This window comes from Lutra lutra, chromosome X (assembly GCF_902655055.1).
Source record: "Lutra lutra chromosome X, mLutLut1.2, whole genome shotgun sequence".
Lineage (NCBI taxonomy): Eukaryota > Metazoa > Chordata > Mammalia > Carnivora > Mustelidae > Lutra > Lutra lutra.
In genome coordinates this window covers 98,129,625-98,154,192 of record NC_062296.1, presented here as the reverse complement: position 1 = coordinate 98,154,192, position 24,568 = coordinate 98,129,625, and the positions used below count along the sequence as shown (strand labels likewise).

The following is a 24,568-nucleotide window of genomic DNA, read 5'->3' as shown; positions in this document are numbered from 1 at the left end:
AAATATTTGGCCTTGATTGCATCTTGACTTACATAGTTTGGATTGGACTGGTACACCGGGCTTCTTGGGCTGAGCCATCCTCCTCTTGTCATTTGGGGTAGCGACATGCAGTGTAGGAGCCTAGGATGGCTACTTTCTGAAACAGCCATTGGAAAGTTGAAACGTAAAATGAAGTCAGGGCGTTGGCATGCATTCTGGTTTGTTTTGGTTGTGTCAAAGCAACTCTATAGGAAGATGGACAGGTGCAGAGGAAAGTAAGACCAGTAACACAATTGGAGTCATGTTTCCTTTCTTCCAAACAGCACAGTTTGGAAAGTCAGTGGGTGTTGGAGGGGTCTGTAATCAGTAGGCAAGTTCTAGAAGGCAACCGATGTATTACGTTGACTTGAGAACCTCTTCCTTCATGTGTTTTCCGAGCTTCATGGGTCACATTTGGTAGACTAAAGAGCATATGCAGTCAGGCGAGTTCCATAGAGAATTTTAAGAACCTTGAGAAAATAATTTACTTTCAGAAGTAGTGTTCCATCAATCACTTGAAATAAACCAGAGAGCCATCTTACACACACTCTTCTCTTTCGAATGTAAGCAGAAAAGGAGAGTCAGTCCAAAAACTGGGGCACCTGGGTAGCTCAGTCCATTAAGCATCTGCTTTTGGCTCAGGTCATGATCTCAGGGTCCTGGGATCAAGTCCCACATTGGGCTCCTTGCTCAGCGGGGAGCCTGCTTCTCCCTCTCCCACTCCTCTCTGTCAAATAGATACATAAAATGGAAAAACAAAGAAAAAGAAAGAAAGAAAGAGAAAAGAGAGAAAGAAGAAGAAAGAAAGAAAGGAAGGGAGAAAGATAGAAAGAAAGGAAGGAAGGAAGGGAGAAAGAAAAGTTGGCACAGGTTTCCAATCACTAGACACTGAGCATCCTCAAGTTTCTGCTGCATTTGTCACACCTGCAACCCGGAGGTAAGAGAAGGGTGCTACAAGTTCCCCCATGCTCTGCTTTGCCAGGTGCTAGCCAATATCGATGAGCTGTTTGATAGGACAGAGTTTTCTGCAGCCCCCGATCCCGGATGGCCGGACTGCTTCAACAGTGGTGTTTTTGTCTTCCAACCGTCTCTGGAGACGCACGGCCTCTTGCTGCAACATGCCACAGACCACGGCAGCTTTGATGGTGAGTGATGGGAACCTGGAAATGGATGGAAGAAGATGGGGCTGTTTCTGGTCCCATACCCCTGCCCCATTCTCACTTCCCCCAGATACATGAATGGCATAAGTCAGTTAAGGATACGGTGGGAGAATGCGGCCAGACCGGGTGACAGAATAAGTGAAGTTAGTAAGTAAATACACGACAGAGAAAAACCACAGAACAAAATATCCTCAGTGAGTAGGAAGAACGGTTCCCCAATCCTGATCAAACAGAAAAGGGTAGGCAAACCTCTCTCTGAAGACCAGATAATAGATTTTTTTTTTTTCCAGCATCATGGATCCTACAAAATCTGCTACAAATATTTAACCATGCAGGTGTAGAGTGAAAGTAGCCATTGACAATACTTACATGAGCATGGCTGTGTTCCAATAAAACTTTATTTACAAAAGTGGATGCAAGGCTCAGTTGGGCAGACCCTGGTAGAGAACAAAGGGAACAACTCTGGGAAGCAAAGAGAAGCTCATGTTTGACTTGAAGGGACATGAATAGATGGGGACAATGCTAGGATTGTCGGCCCATAAGAGAAAATAGGGGACTGATGAAGAGTCATCTGTGGGGAAGAACCAGGATTTGCCCATAAAGCCCTATGGCCCCTGGATAGAATTCATTGTGAGAATCGAGAATTTGGGAGACACTACGAGGGTTTATTATCCATGGTTTGGGTTATGGGCGTAAAGTTTTGGAGAGAATATGCATGTTAAAATGAATGGTTTGGGTGATCCGTCCTTTTTGAGACAAATGGTCATATTGTAGTGGACAGAGAGAAGAAATAGAATGGGACCCCGCGCGCAGGTGGGGTAAGCCCTTCAAACACATCTTGAATTCTTTGAAGCACTCTACCATTCATGATGTGTCTCCTTGGGTGTGTGTTCGCCATTTAGGGGCGGATCAAGGCTTACTGAATAGCTTCTTCAGTAGCTGGTCAACGGCAGACATCCACAAGCACTTGCCGTTCATCTATAACTTGAGCAGTAACACGGCATACACCTACAGCCCTGCTTTCAAACGGTAAGTTCTCCACTTTCTATAACCGTCCATGCCTGCTGCCTTCAAGCAGCCCTGTCACTAGAATCTTTACCAGCCTTTGGAATTTGGGTTGGAAAAAACTAGATCATCTCTCTGCTTCCCTATTGCTTTAAATTGTAGGTAGTCAAGACCGTAAGTCTTAATGGTAGTGGTTCCCAAAGGGTGGTCTCAGGAACCTCCATGGTTCTTTTGAATGTCTACAGTCAAAATGACTTAAAAAATAAGTCTTCTAAAATGTTACTGTTTTCTTCTCTTTTTTTTATTTATAAGCGTACAGCGGGATTTTACAGAAACTCCATGATATGACTAAACAAGGCGCCAAAAAAAAAAAAAAACCAAAAACGAACAATGCACTGAATGGAGACACAGATAGGAGAAAGCAGCTGTCTCCTCTCGAGATGGTCAAAGTCATTCTTCTGACAACTGTATTTTAAAAATACAGTTATTTTTCATGAAAAAGTGTCACAGGAACATCCACATCTCATGGGTCGATTGATTTGTAACGATTAAATCTGTTTTCAGATTTCTCAGTTTTGTTGTCCGTTGTGGTAAATACAGACAGGTAGGATGCATATGAACAGAGCAAAGGTCTTGGTCCTCTGTGTGTTTTAAGAATGTCAAGATGTCCCAGGACCAGAATGTTTGAGATTCGCTGCTGTGAGAATGATGTTGTTGTAAACAAAAGTGAAAAATCTGAGCACAATTTAGGAAAAGATAATTGGAGAGTGCACATTTTTAGCGGAGAATATATTGCCTCTAAGGAGGAGAAGTGGGTCCTTGGGGAGTGAAAACATCCTATTTCTCATGTATAAAGCAGATTTGTACCTACAGAATGTGGATATTGGTGTGAATGTAGTGTTAAAATTTCGTGGGAAGATGATTATGGGGAAAAATGTTTAGGAAGGTTGAGAGGTGAAAATTCAGAATCTTCTAAGAGAAGCCAGTTTTCCTGTTTGCAGCTTGTATCATCTACTAAAAAGTGATTTTTTTCTTTTTTTTTTTTTTGGTCCCCATTGTTTTAAGGAGATGATGTTTTGGGCTACGTACCATATTGTCCATCTTTATAAGACTCTTGATTTATTCTTCTAGTGTGAGGGAATTCCCCAGTGGGTGATGATTATGTTTCTCGGTAGGTAGAAAACAAAATACTCGCAATGTTGATTGCTTAAAAAAATTATCTCTAAGCCAAAAAGTGCAGGTCTACATAGTAGGGTTGAGACAAGCATTCATGGGCTGCTGTCTTTGACATGCTTTGTGGTTTGGGGGCAATTTCTGTGTGTGTAGAATCACTTCCAAGTGGAAAGTAGAATGTTTTGTGTTTCTTCCTTAGATTTGGTTCAAGTGTGAAGGTGGTCCACTTTTTGGGGCCCACAAAGCCATGGAACTACAAGTATAACCCCAAGACGGAGTCGGTGTTGGAGGAGGGCTCTGGGTTGGCCAACCAGCACCAGACATCCTTCCTTAACCTCTGGTGGAAAATCTACCAGCACAGCATCCTGCCTCTTTACGGAAGCTTCCAGGTTGAGGAAGAACGCGCATCTCCAGGACACTCCGTAAGCGGGTGACACCCTCTAAAAGCCGTGGTTGAGAAAGGGCATACCCTCTGCATGATCGAATCGATATCCGGTGTACTTTCTTGAAGTGCTGCCTCCTGTTTCTACGTGCTGTATTTCATAAAGGATGACAGATACCCTGGTTTGTTGTTTTTCTGGCTCAAAATCATGAATGTTTAATGAGCCAAAATGTGGCTGTGATTGAGAGGGTTGGTGCATAAGTAGATTATTTTAGTTAGCCGCCTTCATCAGGGAAAGAGCCACTTGTAGCTAAGTGCCTGCGGATGATTGATTACTATGTTGTTCGAGGAGACACTTGCCAATGTTCATCATCAATTCAAGTAGCTGTTGGAGGGCATTGCTGAAGAGGATTTTGGAAACTCTCGATTGATACCAATTTGATTTTTTAAGAAATGAAATGGTAACCCTTCCTGCTCTACGTAGTCGTGTTTGTGTAGCTAGTTTACTGTGGATACACCTGTTCATGCAAAAGACCTCCTGAAATTTGTTTCCAGGAAACTTTATTACCTGGTCATTGCTATGATCAGGATGTGTATTAGTACCACACAGTTAACCACCAGTCATCACATTGATGGGAAAAGGAAGAGAATCCATACTTTAGTCTTGGCCATGGTTTTTTGTTGGGTGGAACTAGGTGCTGCTTCTCTTTGGAAGGACTCTGTTTCTTCCCTCATTTCATGCAAGGGAATAGGAGTTTGTGTTGTGTTGCCTCTTATTTTCGGCTCGGTGGTTTGCTAGACATCAGGTTGTATGGAAAGGAAATTAAGATGTGGAGTCAGGCAGTTCTGGGAAATATGGCCAGTTGAGAGCAGTTCTAGGAGCTGTGTGCCGTGTGGTGGTTCTCGCCAGGACAGTGGCATCTTCCTGAAGGAGCACCTGTCACCTGCTTTATCGCAGCCTACGTTGTGAGTTGTCACATGGCTGGGAGCCCCATGGGCTCGGGGGATCTCTGTGTCCACCCAGGGGTATGCGAGTGCTTGCTTTTGCTTCCAGAGAATTAGGCTCTGTGCATGGCCAGCTCAGAACATGTATAGGTTGTTTATATGCACTCAGAGCCCAGCTTCCTAAGTCTGGGTGCATTCCTTGGGCAAGCTTCTGTTTACTGAGTGCAGATGATAGGGTAGGAGAGCGCTGGCCACAAAGAAGATGGGACAGGTCTTAGGGTCCCCAGGGCAGCCGAAGAGTTACAAAGATGTAAGGAGAACTTACCAAGTGCATCCCTCTTTGTGCAGGCTGGCATCAGGGAGCTGTGTACAAAACCATCAGCAGGGTCCAGCCAGCCTTGGCCTGCTGAGGGTCCTTCAGAGCAGACTGTGGTCACGGATGACACCCCACCCTCACCCAAGGGATGCCATTCAGAAGATGTAAGTAAACCCACCCTCCACGCAGGTGTGCCTGGAGAATCAGAGAATCAGATGCTGGCTCCCCAAGGAGACAGAACTGAGAGCCTGCTCCTGGGGCTCCCAGGGAGGGAGAGGACATGGCCCCATCTGCAGTCTGCTCTAGCTTTGAGGGGCTCCTGCGTTCATGTAGATCCTTGCACTGTGACCCCGGGGGTACATTGACTAATGCTCCCCCACCGACATGTGCGTGTCTTAATCCTGGGAACTTAAACATGCTACTTATCAGGAAAGAGGGTCTTGGCAGGTGTGGTCAGGTTGAGGACCTCCAGAGAATGGTTCTGGGTTTTCCAGGTGGGTCATCACAAGGGTCCTCATACAGGGGAGGCAGAGGGAGATTCGCTGATAGAACGCGTTACAGAAGAAGCAGAGGCCAGAGAGACATGAGAAGACACTAGTTCTGCTGGCATTAGGGGAACTCAGCCCCCAGGGCTGCAGGGGCCTTGAGGAATGGGAAAAAGCCAGGAGATGGACAGTCTGCAGGAGCCACCAGAAGGATTTCACCTTGGCCCACACGTTGACGTCAGCCCTGTGACACCCATGTTAGACTTCTGAGCTCCAGAACTGCAAGGGGGTCAGTCTGCATTGTTTTATGCCTTCCAAAGAGGCAACAAATGTGGACATTTGTTACAGCAGCCACAGGAAGCTAATACGCGCCCTGACAACAGGTGTCGGGTCTCATCCCGATATTGTGGGGTCCCCACGTTTTCAGGTTCGAAAGGCATTGCTTGTATCTCCCTCAAACCCAGCTGCCAGGCCACATGGTTCTACATCTGGAGAGCTTTTACCAAACGACCAATGCAAATATGACTTGGAGATTAATGTTGACCCGTGTGCTCATTTCTTCTGAGACTGGGTTTGCTGACTTCCTGTCCTCGGAGAAGAAAAGCCACACCGCATCTTATTTGCAGGAGGGGTAACACCAAATGAAGCTGTTGTCTCTCCATCCCCCATTTCTGATGGAATACATTGGAATAATGTCCAGATTTAAAGATTTCTGAATTTGAATCCTCACGTTGAAAGACATTTTTATTTCCTTTATTTCTCACCAAGATTATTATGAGTTTGTAGCTGGGGATGGATCTGGGGCATGGTGTCAAGGGACGTCATATTTTTCCATGCGCTTCGCATAGGTTTGGGAAAACTGTGTCTCATTGATTTGGAATAGTCAGTATTTAAAGTTTAGCAAATGTATCTGTGGTTGGCACTCTATTCTTTATTATAAAATGGAACAAATCGCATTGTCAAGTTGTTGATAGCCTTTGAGTTTGGATTTCACATCAACCCAGACAAATTGAGAAGACCCTCAGCTTTGTACAGTAAAGAGAGAGAGAGAGGAGAAAAGGAGCGTTTTCTGGTTTCTCATTCCTCCTGAAGGTACAGGAAGCCCCCTCACAGTCCAGATGTGGCCCCAGGAAGCGTCACATGTGAGTTCAAGACAAGGCTTGTTGTAGGAATGTCAAGAATCGGTCTGTTATGCTCTTATAGTATGTGTACAACTCCCTGTTCTGTCACCAGGAGCCACACCTGTAACGGGATCAGTAAGAAAATTTAGCATTCCCATGAAATGTTTAGCGGACATGTGGACTCAATTAACTATTGCTCAGAAAACCCTTTTGCACCTTGATGGTTGATTTTATCCATCAGCTTGACTGGGCTAAGGGACGCCTAGATGGATGGTACCATGACATTTCTGGGGGTTTCCTTGAGGGTGTTTCTGGAAGACATGAGCTATAGAATGGGTATGTGGAATAAAGAAGACCCCCCCCTCCCAACCTCTCAAGGTGGGTGGGCCTCATCCCAACCCATGGAGGGCTTGAATCGAACAGAAAGCAGAGGAAGGGCAGCCTCGCTGTGTGGCAGCTGGGATTTGCATGTTCTCCTGCCCTCAAGCATTAGTGCTCCTGATTTTTGGGTCTTTGGACCCAACGGAGTATCACCACTGGCTTTCCTCAGCTTCCATCTTACAGAAGGCAGATTGGGACCCTGCCAGCCTCCGTCACTGTACGAGCCAGTCTCTCAGAATACCTCCCTGTAAATCTGTAAGTCTTATTGGTTCTGTTTCTCCAGAGACCACTGACTCATTCATCAACCCTCTTTCTAATTCCCAACGATCCCGTTTTAATCGTGTTCTATCATTTGGTAGTGTGTGTTAAGTATTTTCTAGCTGGGGCCCAAGCTTTGTCTGAATAAGAATCACTTGAAAGGGTGATCTCAGCGTGATTGATAAAACCTGTTCTTGATCACATGGACACCACCCCATTCCCAAGGACCGCCACCCTGTTTCAGAAGCAAGTGTGGGTTCTGGATCCTTTGGCTGCTTGTGGGACCCCATAGGTTGTCACCAGTCCTGAAAATCAAGGAGCCCAGTGTAGACAGAGATTTTGCAGAAACTCTAGGAGACTTGAATCCCGTGGCCCATGCTGTACCCATCTCAGAAGAACAAGAAACATATTCACAGTGCGAGGAGAGTCTTTGGTTCCACTAAAACGGTCTTCTCCACATTTGGTTCTTTAATTTTGATTTCCTTGATTGCTGTGGCTTTTCTTGGTGTTTGCTTCATACCTTCGTTCTGGCTTCATAATTGTTGTTGAACCTTTGACGTACACAACAGATATCCTTGTGTCTGTGTGCTTACAAGCAGCATTTCAACCCAAGCCAGCTGAGCCAGGCCAAGGCGAGGTTTTCCTGCAAAAGGGACCAGGGCTTCTGGGCAAAGCTGATGAAAAGAATCTCCATCTCAGGACGGGGATCCCTCAATGCCTGCTGAGCTGGACCATGGCCATCCAAGCACACAAGTCCACCACAGCAGCCCAGACATGGGGTCAGCTGGCTCCATCCGTGGCAGAAGATTGTGGTGCCACTTGGACAAGTTTGCTGTGGTCCCGAGCCCAACCCCATCCTTAAGGGGTAATATTGGGGAAAGGAGGATGGTGGGAAAAGATCCTAAGAACTGGAGAAAAGTGGGTTCAGAACAATCCTCATACAAGACAAGGAATGTCATTGAAAATGAAAACCCTTCTGTGTCTCTACAGGAAGTGGGGTCTGTAGATGGGACCTGGGGCTGCCATCCTGCTCTGGTCAGTGCAGTCTGAGCCCAAGGCCAGCGGTGGGTACAGGGGAGATGATGCGCTGGGTGGGTTGAGTGTGCTCAGTTCAGGATAATCAACTAGTCCTCACAAATAACGGTGGAATTCCAGTCTCTCGTCTTGGCAGCCCTAGTGGACTGGCCCTACTCCATCTCAGCTACACACTCCCACACCCCAGGCCTCGCAAACATTTCCAGACAGCAGGCCCCTGCAATGAAGGACCTGTGTCTACAGATTGCAAAGGAAGCAGCCGGAGGAAGGAGTACGGGATGACCCACCTGGATGCCTAACTTTGATTTGTATTAAAGTGCTCAGAGGAAGAAGGGATCCTCTAAGCATGAAGAGGCAGAAAAGGAAGGCATTCTTCTCTGTTCAAATGTGTAGTTATGACCAGAGGGGTGCTATCTTTGATGATCCAAGGGAAAAAGGCGGTGGGAGGGTGGGGGGGAGGACTCAGGTGTCTGAGACTCTGCCAAGTTCACTTCTCCGTGTCATGGACACTCAGAGGGGAAGGGGCTCCGGGCAGAGTACTCTGAGCACCCCTCATGTGCATCCTATTTCCCAGGAAGGAGGACACGGATCCAGAAAAGAGCTCAGGAATGGGCAGCTGCTGGGGAAAGGGCTGGAGATGGAAACAAAACCACTTGGATACGTAAATACAGACCTAACCCTAAACAGCTGTGGTGGTTACGCTGGCAGTCCACAGCACACTGCACGCTTTGTTGGAATAAAAAGAATACATACAAGGAAGAGTGTTTCAGGGTATCTGGTTCATCCTTCGATCTCCTATTCCTGCCCCATCTGTCTCCGCCTTTCCATCCTACCACCTGTGAATAATGCATTGTGGTGATGGACTCTTGAAGACATCTCAGGGCTTGACTGATGATAAGCATGTGTCTCTAAAAGCAATAAAGTCCTCATGCTTTTAAAAGGAAGGGATGGGGCGCATGGGTGGCTCACTGGGTTAAACCTCTGCCTTCAGCTCAGGTCATGATCTCAGGGTCCTGGGATCGAGCCCCACATCGGGCTCTCTGCTCAGCAAGGAGCCTGCTTCCCTCTCTTTCTCTGCCTGCCTCTCTGCCTACTTGAGATCTCTCTGTCAAATAAATAAATAAAATCTTTAGGAAAAAAAAAAAAAAAGGAAGGGATGCGGCCCTAAATTCAACTCCAGAAACCAATATTACACTATATGTTAACTAACTAGAATTTAAATTAAAACTTGAAACAAAAAAGAAAAACAAACAAACAAAATAAATAAAAAGGAAGGGATGCTTTCACAGTATCTGGGGGATAGTACCCCGGGGCAGAAGGCCTTATTTGGAATTAATTATGAAACGTCACTGCCACCTACCGGCCATGTATTGACTTATTTATCTGAATCTTTAATTTGGGGACCTGGAACCCAGTCTAAAAAAAAAAAAAAAGATTATTTTCATAAATGCCTGTTAATATATAGAGCTAGGTCCTGAATTTGGGATCCTTATTGTAGATAGCAGCCTTCGAATGATGGCAACATCGTTAACAAGATGGTCTCCTTTTTAAAAATTAAAGCTGAGTGTCTAATTTTCTTCCCATATATAAATTAATGTATTAGAGAAAAAAAATATTTGCCATTTACTGTCTTCATAGCCAAGTGTTATGTGCTCCAGTATCCTGGGTGGGGAGATAAAGCCCTTTAGTTTTTTGAAGTTATCGGTTGTTTTTACTGTGGATTCTTAGAACATCTTTGTTTTTTCATAAAACGTTTTGTTGAGGGATAACATACATGTAAAAAAGGGGGGAGTGCATGTGATACGTGATAAGTATACATCTTGATGTATTTTCAGAGTGAAAAAAAAAAATCCTAAATCGCCATAATCCAGATCCAGAAACTCACCCCCAAAAGACCTCTCTTACCCTCCCAGTCACTAGGAAAGGCTTTCCTGACCTTGACCCACACCACTTACTTGTGAGTGCTTTTGAGCTCCTTATGAACGGGATCCAATAGTATGTACTTTTAGGTCTGGTGTCTTTCACTTGACATCTTTAGGAGATCCATTTGTCTTGTTGAGGGATTTGACAGTTCATTGATTCCATAGGCTGCATATTATCAAATTGTAGGAAGATATAATGTATTGTTTAATACTAGAGGACACATTGCCATTTTGGGTAACACGGGTAGCCCCGCTAGGAACCCCCTTATACATACATCATGTTGCACTTCCTAAGCATTTTTGGAGAGGTTATCCTTAATGGTGGGGTTGTTCGATCAGAGGGCACGCATGTGTATCCTTTTGCATTAATAGATTCAGACAACGATTTGGCAAGTGGTTGCACCCCTAGTGGGGTGGGGGAGTCCTGATAGCTTGAGGTCTTCAGCTCTCTTCCAAAGCACCAGTGAGCACATGGGGCATCTCCTCATGGTTTCACTTGGCATGTATGAGATGGCATTGAGTTAACGTAAGCCAATTCTTAGGTAGGTGCTTATCAAGCTTTGACTCTCTGGGAAATGCTCGTTCAAATATTTCGAACATTGTTTTTCTGCAGCGTTTCCCTTTTTTTTTAAGTTTGAGTCTTCACAATTTATACATATTTCAGATACAAGTTCTTTTTCAGTACTACAGTATAAATACGTTCTCCTACTCTGTTCCCTTTGGAATCCTCACACGGCATCCTTCAATGAATAGAAGTTCATAGTTTAGCCAGGATTTCACATTTCCTTGATGAGGACTATGTATTGTTTACTTTTTTAGGAAATCGGTCCCTAAACGAAGGTCATGGAGGTAATCACTTTGGTTGTCTTACAGAATTTTTTATTGTTTCTATCTTTTATAGGTAACTGTATAATCCGTTGGAATGGATGTTAGGTAGTAAATGAGTTCAGGGTCAACATTCACAACTGTTACATGGGGATCTATCATTAACGGCATGGGGTAATCAGCAACACCATTATCCCCCCCTGCTTTGTCATGTTTCCTTTTCCATATGTGAATGGATCCATTTACAGATTTCCAATTCTTTCACTTTTTCCCTTTCTGGCACCAGTTACATACTGCCACAATTACCGAGGCTTGAAAGTCTCAATGTGGGTCATACAAGCCCTTCACTGTTTTTCTTCTTTCCCTACCTCTTCTAAATTTTCTTTAAATTTCTGTACATATATTAGGATCAGCTTTGCAGTGTCTTGGAAAACAATCTTCTGGAATTTCGACTGGGATTGAGTTGAATCTATAGATGGGTTTTAGAAAGACTAATATCACCAAAGTTTAAGTTTTACACTCAATGGACTTAGTGTATTTCTACTTTTCAATAATTATTAATTTCTCCCAATATGTTAATTTTTTAAGTAAAGCCCTTGCATAGATTTTGCTAGACTTACTCCTGGTTTTTGGTGGGTTGTGAGGCTATGACAAATAGCGTCATTGTGAACGCTAAGCTTCCGTCTGGATTCTTCTGGTTATTCTATACATACCATTACGTCATCTGCAAGTAAGACACTGCCCAGTAATTTCTTAAAATGTCCATCATGCATGTAGTGTGTGATCTGGCCATTCCACTGCTACGTATTTTCTCAAGAGAAGTGAATGTTGATGTTCATACAAAAATAGCAGATTGATTTGCTTTTGGTTTTGTTTTTAAAGATTTTATTTATTTGAGAGAGAGAGAGAGAGAGCGCGCACAGGCAGGGTGACTGGCAGGCAGAGGGAGAAGCATGCTCCCACACTGAGCAGGGAGCCTGACTCAGGGCTCGATTGCAGGACCCTGGGATCACGACCTGAGCTGAAGGCAGATGCTCAACTGACTGAGCCCCCCAGGTGCCCTGCAGATTGATTGATCTGTAATAGCTCAAAATGGGACCCAACTCAAGTGTACATCCAGAGGCCAAAGTATGAACAAAGTGTGGTCCATCCATACACTGGAAAACTACTCAGTAATGAAGATGAATGAACTTTTTATTTATTTATTATTTTTTTAAAATTACTTTTCAGTGTACTAGAATTCATTGTTTATGCACCACTCTCAGTGCTCCATGCAATACGTGCCCTCCCTAATACCCACCGCCAGGCTCCCCCAACCTCCTACCCCCCGCCCGTTCAAAACCCTCAGGTTGTTTTTCAGAGTCCACAGTCTCTCATGGTTCATCTCCCCTCCAATTTCCCTCAACTCCCTTCTCCTCTCCATCTCCCCATGTCCTCCGTGTTATTCCTTATGCTCCACAAATAAGCAAAACCATATGATAATTGACTCTCTCTGCTTGACTTACTTCACTCAGCATAATCTCCTCCAGTCCCGTCCATGTTGCTACAAAAGTTGGGTATTCATCCTTTCTGATGGAGGCATCATACTCCATAGTGTATATGGACCACATCTTCCTTATCCATTCATCCGTTGAAGGGCATCTTGGTTCTTTCCACAGTCTGGCGACCGTGGCCATTGTGGCTATGAACATTGGGGCACAGATGGCCCTTCTTTTCACTACATCTGTATCTTTGGGGTAAATACCCAGTAGTGCAATTGCAGGGTCATAGGGAAGCTCTATTTTTAATTTCTTGAGGAATCTCCACACTGTTCTCCAAAGTGGCTGCACCAACTTGCATTCCCACCAAGAGTGTAAGAGGGTTCCCCTTTCTCCACATCCTCTCCAACCCATGTTGTTTACTCTCTTGCTAATTTTGGCCATTCTAACTGGTGTAAGGTGGTATGTTAGTGTGGTTTTGATTTGAATCTCCCTGATGGCTAGTGATGATGAACATTTTTTCATGTGACTGATAGCCATTTGTGTGTCTTAATTGGAGAAGTGTCTGTTCATGTCTTCTGCCCATTTTTTGACATGATTATCTGTTTTGTGTGTGTTGAGTTTGAGGAGTTCTTTATAGATCTTGGATATCAGCCTTTTGCCTGTACTGTCATTTGCAAATATCTTCTCCCATTCCGTGGGTTGCCTCTTTGATGAAAGAACTTTTGATCCAGGCAGCAAAGTGGCAAAGGATAACTATACCAAGTTGAAGAAGCCAGACAAAAGATAAAACATACCATGTGGTTCCATTCTGTAAAATTCTAGAAAATGTAAAATAATTTACAGGGACCATTCTCTGGGGATGGTGGAGGAAGGAGGGAGAGATTATTGTGGAAACTTTTGGGGATGATATGTGTTTACTCTCTTTGATTGGGTCAAAATTTGCGAACATGTACAGGTTAGTCCAATTTATAGTGTGGAAATTACACTGCAAAAAAAGCTGTGAACAAAGCAAAACATTTAAAGTTACTATATGTTCTTGGCATCTCTTCCTGTTGTTATGAGATATTTCTATGTAAATTTATTGGCTTAAATCTTTGTTTTGATTACTACTGACATGGTATGTCTTCTACATGTTTCCCACCCCACTTTCTGTGTTCTTATGTTTAAAATGTAACTCTTCAAGATGTTCAGAATGAGGTTTTTGTCTTCTTTTTACCTGAATACTTTTTTGCCTTTTACCTGGGGGTAGTTTGTTGACATTTAATTTAATTACTAGTACATTTATGTTTAAATCTGTCCCTTGGTTTGCTTTTCATTATCACTGATTTGAAAGATCTTTTTCTCGCTTTTTAATCTTTCTTTGGATTGGTTAGTGTATTTTTATTTTTCCATTTTAACCTCCATTTACACGTCAGCTTGCATTATTTTGATTATTTTTTAAGTGGTTACCTGGAGATTCCAGTTTTCATTCCTAACTTTGACATAATGTAATATATTCTTTACCGCTTTGGGGAATAGAAGAACCCCAGAAAGCTTTCAAACTGTCCATTTCCCTCCACATTTTGTTCTCTTGTTGTCTATTTTCATTGTATACCTACTTTATAAAGTCCAGGTTCCCTTAGCTTTGTCACTATTTTCACTCCATATTTCATTCTTTCTATCAGTAATCATTGTCTTCTCCCCAAAGAACTTCCTTTATCACTTATTTTAATTCAGGCTTCCTGCTGAAAATCTCCCTCCTCCATTTGTGTATCCGACAATTCCTTTATTTAACCTTCATGTGGGGCCATATTTTCCTGGAGGTAGAATTCTCACTTGGTAGTTCTTTTTACGAGGGCACTCAGATGATGTTTCTTAATCTTCTGACTGCCATTATTTCTCTGCAAATTCATCTTCCAGGCTCATGTGTATGTGTTTGAGGGTTGTTTGTCTCTTCTGGGGATGATATGTGTTTAATAGAGCAGCTCTGGCTGCTCTTAAGATTTCTGTCTTGGGCTTTGGTCATCTGTTTTATAATTATGGCTCTGGGTTTTTTATTCTTTATATTCCTTCTACTGGGAATTTGTAGCTTGACCCTATTTTCCTTCTGCCCATTCTCTCTCTCTCTCTGTCTCCCTCTTTCTCTCCTTCCCTCTCCCCACTCTCCTACCCTCTGTAATCCCAATTACATCTTCAGTATGACTTGTTACCACGTTTGCTCTATCCATGACTCCCTTCTCTACATTCTCCTCCTACCTGTCTTTCCATGCTTCTTTCTACTGGCCTACTTTCCAGTTAACCGATCTTCTCTTTCATTGCATTTAGTCAGTTGTTAAACACACATCCTGAGCACTTAATTTCATTTATTGTGTTTTTGACCCCAATAAACATCAAATACTTAATAGGGCAGTTTCCATACTTCATTGAAATTCTCCAACTTGTCCCTTTATTTAAAATGTTTCTTGTACTTGGTTATAGTCCATGTCTGATCAATCTTATATCTGGATTTCATGTAGATCTGTTCTTATGGTTTGATTTTGTTTTTCCTCTTGGTCTTCATTCATTTGGTCTTGTCTGGCTCTGTGCTAGTTGATTTTTGATACCACACAACACACTGCATATGGAAAAATTACAGAGATCATTGGGAGCTCTGAATCATATTACCATCATCATCCAGAAAGCATTGCTTTTTTTTGCCTGTTTTCTTTTTTCTTCCCCCCCGCCCCCGGCAGGAAGTTTTCATACAGGTGGTTTGCCCACATCTGCTCAGAGGTTGAGCTGGTGTGAAATTGGGCTTCTGTGTTTGTAAGAGCTGCTCTATTTCCAGTCTTCCTTTAAGTGCATTCCCTCCTGAAAGCCTGTGGTGTTCAGAGGGTCCCTCCTGAATCCCTCATCATTTATGGGTTCCTCAGCCTCATTGCATGGCTGAACTGTCTGCTCATAATCTTCCTACAGCTTCTTGGTTGCCTCAAGGGGTCTAGGCTGCCAGATGCATTTACTATTTCCCTATCACAGGTGCAACCCACCCCACCCACATGATTTCTGCAGTGTGTTTGCAGGGACAGCTGGGAAATGTCTCAATATTTTCTAGCCTCTGTGGCAGACAGTCTTGCAGAAGCCTTTGGCCCATTTATGGCCCCCAGCTGTGGGCACAAACTTGCTTCCTGGCCATAAATTGCTTAGGCTTGCTGTATAACAAACAACCCCAAATAGATAAAAATCTATGTCTGTTTCCCAGTCAGCTGTGGTGCCAAAGGCATGTTGGGCTCCAGGCAGTCACCAAGGGGTCCAAGATCCTCCTGGAGTTCTGGTCCAGCTTCTTCTAGGGCATTCCTTGTCCACTGTGGCTCCCTGAGAGAAAGTTAGGCCTTCCTGCTGAAGCCAGTCATCGCAAACCATGCATTATATCGTCTCCTGTGCTCCTGGAATGATCTTTGCTGTGGACCATCCTTAGAGGCACTGAGAAAACAGTCAGTCGAGTTGCTTTCTGGGAGGGTTTGTTTTCTCATGGAACCCCAGTTGAAAGAGGTTGGATGGAACTTGTTCTTCACCTGACCTGTGAGTAAAGAGGGTAATAAAAGTATCCTGCGTCGGTGGACGTGACTCACATGGCATCCCAGTGGTGTGGGTGAGACGTCATTGTGTGGCTCCACTTTGGTACAAGGAAGATGGGGACAGAAGAGCAGATGCAGGAATTGGTGAACCTGGCATCACCTGCCCCGCACCTGTTCCTTGTCATGCTGCCTTGTATCGCGGAGGCAAACAAAATAGATTGGGTGTTTTCGGATATTTGCAAGAGGTTTGTCCTAATTTCCTTTTCTTTCTTTCTTTATGACAGATGATAGGGTGGCCTGAACTTGAGACATCCGCTGGAGTGAGGTGTGACCCATTGTCGCCACCCTCCCCCCAATGTGCAGACTCCTCAGGGACCCAGACCTCCTCGGTACACCTCATTTACACTCCTTACGCACATCTGTGCACATCTGTGTCTCCTCCTGTTGTTTTCTTGGTGTGTCTTTGTCCATTGAATACCAAAGAAGATGCCCCATGTTTTTTCTTCTTCATCCCTTGATCTTTCTGAATGGTTTTCCCATCCTTGAACACATGCTGTGATTAATCAGTCTATATAGGACCTGGGTATCTGTTCCAATTTCTGTTGGTCATTTGGTTAGTCTATTTTCCTTTAGGAAGAGTTAGAAATGACAAAGGTCTCACATCACCAGGACATATATTCTCCCTTAAAAAAAATTTTTTTTTTTTGGTACGATTTTGGACCCATGTTTAATGGTAGTGTTGAAGGATTATGAGTCCTACTCCTGTTTTTGCTAGATTTTCCCTCAGGAATCTGGGCTTTTCTTACTGTGCCTTATGAGAAGATTGAGCTCAGACTCTGTTGTGCTCATTGAGACACGAGCTTAGTAAAATGCTTCCATGGACTTTTGGTGTAAACGATATAGTTTATAACCCTTGAGCAACACAGGGTTGAACTGCATGGGTCCACTTATACACACATTTTTTTTTTATAAATACAGTACAGTCCTATAAATGTGTTTTCACATCTTATGATTGACTTGATCACATTTTCTTTTCTCCAGCTTACGTTATTGTAAGAATACAGACTATAACATATAGATTATGCAAATATATAGAATATGCAGAATATCTGTTGACTGACTTTTTAATATTATTGGTAAGGCTTTTGGTCAACAATAGGCTATTTATGGTTTAGTTTTGGGAGAGACAACAATTACATGTGGATTTTCGACCGTGTGTGGGTCAATACACTTAACCCCACATTATTCAGGTGTGAATTGCCATCGAATCCTTGTCTGAAAAATTACCTTTGGTGCATCCCATAAAAACTTCCAGCCTCTCATCTTGTGTGAGAAATGGTGGGTGTGAGGGGAGAAGGTGGGAGGGGGGAGCTCCCCTTTCTAGTCTTTGTGGAAAGGGCCGTTCGACACGACACATTCCTTTGATCTCATTTCTCCCTGGTGGAGTTCTCAGTCCTTGTGGTTAAAACTGTAGTCGCCTGAAGCCGTCTGCAGACTAACGATGGAATGGTTATGTTTCTAGCAGCCCGTGGATAAAGCAGAAGGTGGCCCATCTGTGGAAATCTTGGAACAAAGCCAGGAGCCCCCTGTGGATGTCACCGGGGACCCCATTCCTCAGGATTCTTTGGAGGTGGTACCCTAATTATCTTGACAGGCCCTCCTGCTGGATGCTGTCCACCATCACTGGGGTCAGCAGTCCTCATGCACCAACTGCTACCTCAAGGCCCAGCCTGACGTGGTCGACATAAGCCTGCCTGCTTCTCTCGTTACCTCTGACTCATCTTCCTCCTTTCCAGCATTTGCCTGGGGTGCTCGGTCACTTTCTTTCCCGTCCTGAATCATCACGGCCTTTGTCTCTTTAAACACTGTTCTGCAACAGTTAATTGACGTCTGGGGCTTTGCTGTTCTTCCTTATGGTGGGCGAGCATTGGAAGGATTGCCTAGGGAGCCATTGTCTCAAATGAAGAGGATGATGATGAAAAATCTGGGGGCGAATGTTTGGAACCAAATGGCACATGCCATGCTTTCCCACCTCTTCCAGATGTCCCTGTCTTAAGTTTTCTTCTTTCCACGGATACATTGAATGAAAGCAATTGAAAAAAAATCTTTTTCTAACAGTGATTGAATGACACCTTTTGGTCTTTACGTAATAGTTAATATGGCTCTAGAGCCAGGCATTGGGTTCTGAAGAAACCTAGTATTGAACATGGGTCTGTTTGAGTGGCTGTCAGCTGACTACTGTAGCCTGAGGTGCTTATGCTCATGGTACATTTATGTCTCACAGTCCTGGGGGGCCTAAAGTCCAAGGTCAGGCTGAGACCTCCTTCGTGGTTCATAGACCTCCGTCTTGTTGCTGTGTCCTCACACAGAGCAAGGGTCGAGAGAGCTCTCTGGGGTCCCTTTTATAAGGACACTAATCCCATTCATGGGGTCTCCACCCTCATGACCAGACCATCTCCCAAAGGCCCCCCTCCTCATACCATCTTGTTGGGGATCAGTATGAATTTTGGGGGGATACAAATATTTAGTTTATAGCAATATTTGCAAGATGGCCCACTATATAATACATATTTTAGTTTGCACGACACCTTGACTAGAAGGTACTGCCAGAGAAAAGCAGTACTTCTGGTATTGCTAGAAAGTGGAGAAAACACTTGGTCTCCCTTTTCTTTTGTCCATGTATAAATGCCAAATGCAGTATTTTGAACTTATCTCTAGAGGTGTCCATGATAGGGTTTCTTCTGAAACTCTGCTGGTGGCATGGCGAACATATCCAGCTCCTACGGTAGGATTTTGAGGCTCTGTGGTTAGGGGGTAACATGGTATTGATGTGCTACTGGGCAGACGTCATTTAACAGCTCAGCCGTGTGGTGTGGGGGCTTTGGGATGGTTGGCGAGCTTATTACCTTCCCTAATCCATGAGGTGGAGATGGGGGTACCCACCTGGGAAGGCAGGAAGTGGGGGCGGGGTTAGACCCAGCACTGGTTTGGAAGAATCCGTGATTGTGCCTGGCTTGTAAAGGTAGTGCCAGCTCTGCTCTCAGGGCTGCTCCCAGCAAGATGGTACCGGTAACACTCCCACCTTCTGGGGTGATGGGCCTGCAGGGGATGCCTCCTGGTGAGGGGACCTTGTGAGTGCCCAGGAGGCTGGCACTCCGTGACTTGTACATGTAACTGGGGCGAGTTGACTTTTCCTCCATTGCATGTTTCCACTCTACTGTGGATGACCCTCACTATTTTTTATAATATCATGTATCATAACATCAAAGGAGTTTATGGGTCCTGTTGATTCCAGAAGGTTTTAGTTCCCAGACGTACACTGAGCCTGAATCCAAGGGCTCTTAGAGAAAAGGACGACTAAGGTCTAATGGAAAACATTTTTTTTAAACTCTTTTTTTTTTAAACTCAATTTTTTTTTTAAACTCTAAATTTTTTTTTAAACTCTTGCTATTTTCTTGGCCAATGGGACAGCTGTGTTTGAACACAATGTAATGGGAACAAGGGTAGAAAATTACTTGTACAAACTCTTCAAACATACTGTTGCAAATAATCAGAGTAGAAAGTCTCCTATGCCCAGTGGCATCGAAATTCCAGTGTAACCATCTGGCATCTGCTATCATCCCACCGACACACACAGCATCTGGGGAACACCTGAGTGTCACCTGTAGCATTTGTGTGTGAGTGTGTATGTGTGTGTATGTGTGTTTGTATTTGCATGTATGTGTGTTTATTTATTCTCTCATATTTTGGCTTTAAGAAGTTTAAAACCCCTGCCATTTGCAACCAGAAAACCACGGGTTATTATTTAAACGGCTTTGGCAGGCTGTCCAAACTACTATAGGTTTTATTCGTATAAGGCGAACATTTTCTTGATGTAATGTGATTGTATACGGTGATACAAAACATTGAGGTTTCAGATGTGTACAAGCATTAAATGGGTACAGATGTGTATGTAAAACAGTTTAGTGGTAAAAGTTAAAACACTTCTTATGAAAACGTGAGCACACGTACACTGGTATTCTATAAGATTTCACAAAACGTGGCCACGAAAAGCATCTTCTAAGAGTATGAATCTTGGCATATATTTTGCTCCAAAGAACTGGGATTCCTTTGTAGAACTGCTCACGAAGCCAGATGTTCTGTTATGCCTGTGATGGCCCCAGAAACCATCTTCTGTCTGCTTGTCCTCCCTAGGTTGATCTGGCCATGTCTGTTTTCGAGATTTCCATCGAAGAGAAGGTCAAGGAGCTGAGTCCCGAGGAAGAAAGGAGAAAATGGGAGGAGGGACGCATCGATTACATGGGGAAGGATGCGTTCGCCCGCATCCAGGAGAAGTTGGACCGGTTTCTGCAATAAATCCAGGGGTCACGTTGTGCTGTGTGTGGTTAGGCAGTGTTCTGTTGCATGGTCCCGTGAGCACAGACATCTCCAGGCCCTTCGGAGGGAACAGGTGTTCAACCATGTGCCTCTATTTATGGCTGACCAACTTGAGTGCCTCACAAAATAATGTAGACCATAAAAATCCCAGCTTAAAACCCCCCTACCCTCCTGCCCTGCTGATCCAAGCTATCCATGCCTTCTTGGCTTCCCTGAGACATCATTCCTTCTCTGCAAATGGGAGCAGGGATAAAATTCTGGTAGACCCTTGTTCATGCTCTCTGGTCTTGCTTCAAGGAGCTCCAAGATGCTGCCTTGGGCAATGCTACCATCTCTATCCCACGTAAGGTTGGACATCCCTGCAGATTCTCTTCTGCCTCTAAGCTAGTGACACCAGTATATGTATTCAGGACCTCAGGAAGCCTCGATGATGGAAAGTCCTTTCCCTAGGGACTGGATAGACGTTCAGACATCTTGGGGCTAACTCTCGTGTAGACTTTGTGGAGCATGTCTGAGCAACACACAGCTGTTGTTTCTCTTCTGCAAAACCTGGTGGGACTGCCAAGTGCTGTTGGCGGATGCCCGACTTGAGAAATGCTGGTTGTAACATGGAAGCGAGATTCTAGCTGCCGTGGCAGATGGGGTGTCTTCTTGGTTGGAGAGAACCAAGGGTTTACTCTGGGTGGTTCTAATGACACCTCACTCACATGAGGAGGATCTGGAGAGGGTCTTTGTGTAGAGGCGGATCTGTTTGCCGTCCATCACAATTGACTGTGCTCTGCTGGATATCACTACCTCAGTCCTAAGTAACGAGTCAAGTCACCGTGTTCCTCAGACCATTTCAGTGCTGCTGTTTGGGGGAGAATTCTCAGTTTTATGAGACTGGATGCTTTATTCTACGGGAAATCTTCATCTTCAGAAGTATCCTAATTTTGTGAATTTATGCAGTGTGTTGGAACAGCTCTCACAGTGTCACAGCTCGTGGCCACCTCCTAAAAGTGGGAACCACCATGCTAAAGAGAGGGAAATGTGATTTTTTTTTTAAAGTTAGAATGGTTTGTTTATCATGCACATACTGTGGAACATCAAAGGGTTTCCTACAGACAGGTTTGGACCACATCGTGGTGGCTATGCTCTAACGTGGTGGGTGTGTTTGGCCACTTTGACATTGTGTCAAGCAGGTGAGCCCTTGGGTAGGGGAATCTGGGGGAGTGCTTGACGGTAGTTGTGGTGTGAGCTGTTTTGCAAGACAGGAGTTACGGAGGGGTGGTTTCCTTTGTGTCTGGGTGGCTAATGGTCTGCTGTCATGGTTGGGCATCACACACATGATGCTTCTGGGGCTAAGTGAAGATATAGCCTTTATAGGGATTGAGTTGGAATAGTAATCAACCATTATAGTAACACTATAAACTTGTTCTGGGGAAAGACCAGGCGTGCTGGGTGCTGTGGTGTTGGGTTACGAAAAGCAGGAGCCCGAGTCTGACATACTTGAGGAGGAGGAGTCCAGGTGATGAATATTTGAGTCTGGTTCAGCTTCTGTGGGGAAGAGAACTCCTGTTTCTGGACAGCAGTTCAATGGCTTAAGGTGTCTGTTCAACACAGACTTCTGTTATGCATTCTGGTCTATATCTTCTGATTTCAATGGATGCTAATGCACTTCAATTAAAATTTTAAAACAGCAGCATGGTGTCCCTTCTGGTGTGTGTGTGCATGCATTCTGAGCCATCAGAATAATATTTTATATGTAACAGAGGGAAGGGACATGGGTGTCTGTCCTACGGTAAATTTAAATCAACAACCTTTTTTTCAGAATTGCCAGTAGCCATAAAATATGTAGAACTGTTTACTTCTCACTGTGTGAAATTTTATAAGTTCTCTCCAGGGAAGCTACCCATTTCCTAGTATTGTTTTTCAATGTTTCATATTCATTCATTCCATCCATCCATCCATCCATCCATCCATACATACATACATCTATCCATCAGCCCATCCTTTCATCCAAGCACTCACACTCCCATCCTTCATCCACTTCTTCACCTATCATACCACTTTTCATCCATCTCTTCAGCCGTCCACTCTTCCATCCATCCATCCATCCACCCTTCCCCATCCATCCATGCATCCACACATCCATCCATCCATCCATTCATCCACACATCCATCCATCCATCCACACATCCATCCATCCATCCACACATCCGTCCATCCACATGTCCACCCATCCATCCACATATCCATCCATCCATCATCCATCCATCTATCCATCCACACATCCATCCATCCATCCATCCATCCACACATCCATCCATCCATCCACACATCCGTCCATCCATCCACACATCCGTCCATCCACATGTCCATCCATCCATCCACATATCCATTCATCCATCATCCATCCATCCATCCATCCATCCACACATCCGTCCATCCATCCACACATCCGTCCATCCACATGTCCATCCATCCATCCACATATCCATTCATCCATCATCCATCCATCCATCCATCCACACATCCATCCATCCATCCATCCACACATCCATCCATCCATCCATCCATCCATCCACACAGCCATCCATCCATCATCCATCCACACATCCATCCATCCATCCATCCACACATCCATCCATCCATCATCCATCCATCCATCCACACATCCATCCATCCATCCATCTATCATCCACCCATCCATCCATCCATCCATCCATCCACACATCCATCCATCCATCATCCATCCATCCTTTCATCTGTCCATCCATCCATCCCATGGTTATTGAGTTCTCTGTAGGGCAGGCCCTGTGACATGTCTTTATGCAATGAGAGTTAAAACATTCTGAGAGTTTCTAAGTAACATCTGCCTAAGAGCTATAATAAGATGTTGTTCCCTAAACAGAGGCCAATGCCAGAAACTGTGCTACGTAAGGTCAGGACTACACAGTTGTATAAGTTGACACCCCAAGAGATGTTATTTGAGGTGTACTATCACTAATATTTTGGTATATAAAAGGTGGCGTGTGTGTGTGTGTGTGTGTGTGTGTGTGTGTGTGTGTGTGTTTACATTTTATTGCTCTGGAAATATTTACCAATTATTTAGGGGCCGGAGGAAAGAAGCACCTGTAGAGGTAGTGACTGTTCCGGGTGGGTGATATGTGTAGATGCGGAGGAGGAAGGCAGTGTAGTAGTATCACTTGATCGTATCTTGCTGAGGCCATTGTGCGGTATTTGAATGCACTTGAATAGCTCCGTGCTGATGAGCTTTGGTGTGGGATTGCAAACAAGTTGAAGCAGAACCGGGCTCCTTCCTGGCGGCCACTCCTGAATAAAGAAACGCAGACCAATTATCCTTGTATGTGCTTATTAGTCATTTATATCTGCCTTAGTAAAATGACTGTACATTTTTTGCACACTTCTTAGATGGTTTCTCTCATTATTATAGAGTGGTATTCATTTGGAAAATCTTTTCTCCTGCTTTGTGGCTTCTCTTTTCCTTTTCTTGAAGGTGCTCTTTGAAGCACACAAGCTTTGCATTTTGATAAACTCTCACTTATCGAGTTTCATAAAGTAGATCAGGCTTTGATTGTCTTATCTTTAAAAATGTCTTCCTAACCCAAGAAGACAAAGATTTTGCCCTGAGTTTTTCTTTTTTTACATTTTATCCTTTCCTTCCTTCCTTCCTTCCTTCCTTCCTTCCTTCCTTCCTTCCTCTTTCTTTCTTTCTTTTTCTTTTCTTTCTTTTTTTTTTTTTTAACATTTACATCTCGGGTGGATTTGGCATTCCATTTAAGTCCTGGTGGATTTGGCATTCATTCTTCGGCATGGTGTGAGAGGTTAAGGGTCTCACTGTGTGATTTTCATGTGAACAGCCCACTGTGCCCGTGAATGCCCCATCAGATGTTTAAGTGGCTGATCTATGGGGCCAGCCAAAGCTGACCATTTTCTGCAAAATTTCCCTAGTTTGGATATTCAAGCAGACCCGTAGGCCCCTCAAAGCCTGGTCACGCTCACGCAGAGCATGCAGTAAAGACGTAGGAGAGGAGAGCAGCCAGACACGGGAGCTGGCAGCCAGCCCTGGGGGTTCAGCGGTTGCCCCAAGCTCCCCATTTGGTGTGTCTGAAGACCCAGCACCAAAGTCTGTGGGAGGAAAGTCCGTT

General features: G+C 44.2%; 2 protein-coding genes across 12 annotated transcripts in view; both read left to right on the top strand.

Moving 5' to 3' along the window:
- Positions 1 to 22,098, top strand: part of GYG2 (glycogenin 2) — a 37,119-nt gene extending 15,021 nt beyond the window's left edge. For 9 of the 11 annotated variants that reach the window (XM_047716420.1, XM_047716417.1, XM_047716425.1 and 6 more), the window contains 7 exons: positions 1,001 to 1,163; positions 2,081 to 2,207; positions 3,556 to 3,778; positions 5,032 to 5,163; positions 16,325 to 16,429; positions 17,563 to 17,670; positions 20,235 to 22,098. In XM_047716420.1, the coding sequence (XP_047572376.1) occupies positions 1,001 to 1,163; positions 2,081 to 2,207; positions 3,556 to 3,778; positions 5,032 to 5,163; positions 16,325 to 16,429; positions 17,563 to 17,670; positions 20,235 to 20,396 (1,020 nt within the window). In that variant the 3' untranslated portion in view covers positions 20,397 to 22,098. The remainder of the gene's footprint in view (positions 1 to 1,000; positions 1,164 to 2,080; positions 2,208 to 3,555; positions 3,779 to 5,031; positions 5,164 to 16,324; positions 16,430 to 17,562; positions 17,671 to 20,234) is intronic. The other 2 variants (XM_047716426.1, XM_047716427.1) reach the window with 2 other exon arrangements.
- A 478-nt stretch (positions 22,099 to 22,576) lies between these two features.
- On the top strand, positions 22,577 to 23,194 carry LOC125091554 (guanine nucleotide exchange factor subunit RIC1-like; the record flags this gene model as incomplete). Its single annotated transcript, XM_047715146.1, has 1 exon — positions 22,577 to 23,194. A coding segment is annotated over one exon (618 nt), but the record flags the coding sequence as incomplete, so codon positions are not given.
- Positions 23,195 to 24,568: the final 1,374 nt, after the last annotated feature.